At 37.7% G+C, this 5,180-nt stretch overlaps 1 protein-coding gene across 4 annotated transcripts in view; it reads left to right on the plus strand.

The window, feature by feature from the left end:
- The window catches only part of LOC106880942 (mitogen-activated protein kinase kinase kinase kinase 5), a 122,122-nt gene that overhangs the window by 37,239 nt on the left and 79,703 nt on the right, over positions 1–5,180 (plus strand). For all 4 annotated transcript variants that reach the window (XM_052971794.1, XM_052971796.1, XM_052971795.1 and 1 more), the window contains exon 3: positions 264–354. In XM_052971794.1, the coding sequence (XP_052827754.1) occupies positions 264–354 (91 nt within the window). The remainder of the gene's footprint in view (positions 1–263; positions 355–5,180) is intronic.

The raw sequence follows: 5,180 nt of genomic DNA on the forward strand, positions 1-5,180 counted from the left end.
CTCTCTCTCTCTCTCTCTCTCTCTCTCTCACACATATGTATACATACCGCATAAGTTTATGTACGAATGTGTTTTTGAATATATAATGTAATGTGTAGAGAGTTCTTAAGAATTGACAAATACACTTTTCAATTCATTGAAAAATATCTTTCTGAATGACTTGTGTTACATGATTTCTTGAAATATTTTTTTAACTGTGTGAATAAATTTGAAATTAATGCTCTTCGTTTTCCTTCTTAAATTCTGAATTTCTTTTCTTGTAGGAGATGATTTTGCTGTTATTCAGCAAGAGATAGTGATGATGAAAGACTGTAAGCATGCTAACATAGTAGCCTACTTTGGTAGTTATCTCAGGTGAGTAACTCTTCTTTCTGTCAATAAGACTTTTTCTGTTTCTTGCACCCATGTGACATCATGATATAAGGAGCTGCTGCATAAAACTAAAACCAAAATCAGAAATTAAGCAAACATACCTACATACACACCTTTATATGTACTCATTAAAAAAAAAAAAGAATGAAAAGACCAAAGCATATTTTTCAAAGATACTCTTGCATAAAACCATCTCTCCTTCTTAAATATTCTCCCCCTTACACACATTGTCATTGTTTACAAATACTGTCCCTCACAGGAGTGGCAATATTTTGAAAACAAGATGTGCAGGAATGGCTGTGTGGTAAGAAGCTTGCTTCCCAACCACTTGGTTCCTGGTTCAGTCCCACCGTGTGGCACCTTGAGTAAGTGTCTTCTACTATAGCCTCAGGTTGACCAAACCCTTGTGAGTGGATTTGTTAGATGAAAACTGAAAGAAGCACATCATGTTTGTGTTTGTCCCCCACCACTGCTGACAACTAATGTTGGTTTGTTATGTCACTGTAACTTAGCAATTCAGCAAAAGTGACTGATAGAATAAGTACAAGGCTTTAAAAAAATAAATGTTGTGATTGATTTGTTAGACTAAAAGTTCTTCAAGGTGGTGTCCCAGCATGGCTGCAATCTAATGACTGAAACAAGTAAAAGAAAGAATTGAAGAATCAGAAAACACAGCTGCAGGAATAACCAGAATTTCATGTCTGTTCCTTTGCTTTATTATCTTCCCCTTCTGCAGACCCCTCATAAGAGCGAAAGAAAAATATAACTATGGAAGTAGTATTTCATTGTCACAAATGTATGTGATAGCCCAACAGCTATGATGAGGAATGTGCCCTCTATTTGTTTTCCAAATAAGACTGAGTCATGGCTTCCTAAACCTGTAGCAGCAGAGCAAGGACCACAATCACTGGGTTTATACTAAGGATGCACTTGGATGACCACAATCTTTCTTGTCTTACTTTGCTGTGAGTTATGCATTACACAGCAATAGCGCAAGATAGTGCCTCTCAGCTTATTGAAACTTGATTGCTGATGGTTAGGTTTCTTACCACACAGATGGTAAGTTTTCATTGACACTGGGTAACAAGCTCTTAAAGAGTTTCATCAAGAGTTTAAAACTCACAAGCTACCTTTAACCTGGTTTAGTTGACTTGCTGTTATATTATCCTAATACCATTTGTTTTTATCATGTGCACTCTCATACACACACACACACACACACTGTATGTGCTGAGGTTTATGTTCTTAAACGTTTAAAGTATTTGACACCAAAGTTCACTCTGATGTATGTAATTTCAGTATATGTTCACTGACGACCTACATGGATACCTTTGGATGTCAGCAGACGTGTGTTTGTTTGTAGATATAACATTATAAACATACAAATATATATATATATGTATATATATATATATATATATATATATATATATATATATATATATATATATATATATATATATATATATATATATATAAAATGGGTCATCCCATAAATAATGCAGTTTTTTAATATTTCTTTTAAGAAACAAAATTCTTTTTTAATCTAAAATATACTCTCCTTCATTTTCTACAATGCTCTTCCATCTTTCTGGTAGACTTGCAAGGTTCCTCTTCCAAAATTCACTTGTCCATGATGAAAAATGCTCCTCTGGTACTATTGTGACCTCATCTACAGAATTCATATTTTTTCCATCCAAATGATTTTGAAGACTGCAGAATAAATGATACTCAGATGGGGCAATGTCCAGCAAATGAGGATGGGGCATCGTTTCCCATTCAAACTAATCCAGCCTTTGGAATGTCGTCCTTGCTGTATGTGACCAAATATTATCCTGATGGAAGAACACCTTTCATCTTGAAACCAAAGATGGTCATTTTTCTACTAGCGCTGATTTAAGCCAGTCAACCTGGTCTCAGTAGATCTCCTTTGTTATCATATGGTTTGGGTTTAAGAGTTCAAAATGAACAAAACCTTCCATATCCCACCAAACAGATAACAATACCATATAGACCTTCTTTACCGTGGGGTGCCAGTGTTTCTCCTTTCCCTATCCACTGTCTTTGGCATTTAACATTTTTATAGAGAATACAGTTCTATATTTAAGAGATAAGGAATTATGTTAATTTCACGAGCAGGCTGTTCCGTTGATCGGATCAACTGGAACCCTCGTCATCGTAAGTGACTATATATATATACACATACACGCACATGTATATATATTGATGTGTATTTGTCTTTGTGTTTTCCCCACCACCATTGTCTTTGTGTTTTCCCCACCACCATTGCTTGACAACCAATGTTGGTGTGTTTATGTCCCCCGAAACTTAGAAGTTTGGCAAAATAAACCAATAGAATAAGTACTAGGCTTACAAATAATAAGTCCTGAGGTTGATTTCTTTGACTAAAGGCATTGCTTCAGCATGGGCTGCAGTCAAATGACTGAAATGTGTAAATGAGTAAAAAAAAGGTATACACACACACACACATACACACACACACACACACCCATATATATTACCACAGCTACTCCTACGACCACCACCACTGCCAACAATAATAATAAAGGTGATGATAATTGAAATGTAAAAACCTCTGAGAAATGTTGTTTACGACATTTCTGAAAATAGCCAAACAATTACTGCTTTGGCCAGGGTCAAAATACAGGCCTCTTGACATGTTCAACAAGCCATGACGCCTAAACAAACACCAATCAGCTGAAGTAATTTAGTAAAGCCACACACTGATTGGTCAGAGTACAGTTTGCAAAACTTAACATTCTGGATCCTATGCAAATGTATTTAAAGCAAACATTTTAGCCATTTCACTACAGTTGTGAATTGTAAAACATAACTGTCACTACTACTATATGAAACTGAAAATACATAGTTTTATGCATGAAAGTACTTGTTCAGCCAGAATGGACATTTAATATTCTATCATTTCATTATATTGTATTATCTTATATTATCATAAGATTGTAAATAAAATGTTAAAATCAGATAAAGTTGGAATTACTGAGTAATATATATATATATATATATATATATATATATATATATATATAGTGGTGTCAGCTATGGCCTAGTCACCCATATAGTTAACCAGATACAAATAATTACAGAGGCATCAAGTTGTTGGATTAAGTAATGAAGGTCACAGAGAGGGCCATAGCCCAACTAATTAGGGAGAGAGTCAGTCTAGATGAGATGCAGTTTGGGTTCGTGCCAGGAAAAAGCACCACTGATGCTATATTTCTGGTAAGACAGCTGCAAGAGAAATACCTAGCCAAAGATAAACCTCTGTACCTGGCTTTCATTGACATGGTGAAAGCCTTTGACAGGGTCCTCTGATCCCTTATCTGGTGGTCAATGAGGAAACTAGAGATAGAGGAATGGTTAGCTGTGTATGCCATGTACAGAGATGCTGTCAGTAAGGTGAGAGTTGGCAACAAGTACAATGAAGAATTCCGAGTAGGGGTAAGGGTCCACCAAGGATCAGTCCTCAGCCCCCTCTTATCATAGTCTTCCAGACAATAACAGAGGAATTCAAGACCGGATGCCCCTGGGAGCTCCTCTATGCTGATGACATTGCTCTAATTGCTGAGTCACTATCAGAACTAGAGGAAAAGTTTCAGGTGTAAAAGCAAGGATTAGAATTGAAGGGCCTTAGAGTCAACTTAGCTAAAACCAAAGTTTTAATGAGTAGGAAGGTAGACAAATCACAAATCTCTTCAGGTAGATGACCATGCTCAATCTGTAGAAGAGGCATAGGTAGAAACTCCATAAGATATACCCAGTGTAAGCTATGGACACATAAGAAGTGCAGCAATATCAAAGGAAGGCTAACTAGGAAGACAGTTTTTGTATGTGGCAAGTGCTCAGGAGCAATAAACACTGAAAATGTGCAGAGAACAGCTTCTGTCACTGGCACAGATGCCCTTCAGGTGGTACTGGCTTCGGCCACAACATTGATTTCACTTGACTCAACAGGTCTTCTCAAGCACAGTTTATTGCTCAATGATTGAAGGGTACTCTTAAATGGGCTGGTTATGCTACACTGGCATACGCCACTGTTATGGTCTCACTTGGCTTCTCAAGCACAACATATCTCCAAAGGTCTTTGTCGCTTGTCATTGCCTCTATGAGGCCCAACATTCAGAGGCTGTGCTTCACTACCTCATCCCAGGTCTTCCTGTGTCTACCTCTTCCATAGGTTCCCTCTACTGCAAGGGTATGACACTTTTTCACACCAATGTCCTCATCCATATGTAACACATGACCATACCACAGTCATCTCTCTTGCACACCACATCTAATACTTCTTATGTCCAACTCTTCTCTCAGGGCGCTTACACTCTTTCATCTATGCACAGTAACATTACTCATCCATTGGAACATACTGGCTTCATTTCTTGTGAGCTTACACATGTCCTCAGCAGTCACAGCTCATGTTTCACTGCCGTGTAGCAAGGCTGTTCTCACACATGCATCATACAGTCTACCTTTCACTCTGAGCGAGAGGTAGGAGCTCTCTGAACTTTGCCCAGGCTATTGTTATTCTAGCAGCTACACTCTCAGAGCATCCACCCCCACTACTAACTTGGTCACCTAGATAATGGAAGCTATCAACTACTAATCTTTCCACCTGACATGTGTCGGAAGCTGTTTTCTGCAATTTTCAGTGTTTATTGCCCCTGAGTATTTGCCACACACAAAAACTATCTGCCTAGTTAGCCTCCTTTTGATCCTGCTGCACCTCGTATGTGCCCATAGCAGATACCTATACACATATATATATATATATA

Source organism: Octopus bimaculoides, chromosome 11 (genome assembly GCF_001194135.2).
Source record: "Octopus bimaculoides isolate UCB-OBI-ISO-001 chromosome 11, ASM119413v2, whole genome shotgun sequence".
Lineage (NCBI taxonomy): Eukaryota > Metazoa > Mollusca > Cephalopoda > Octopoda > Octopodidae > Octopus > Octopus bimaculoides.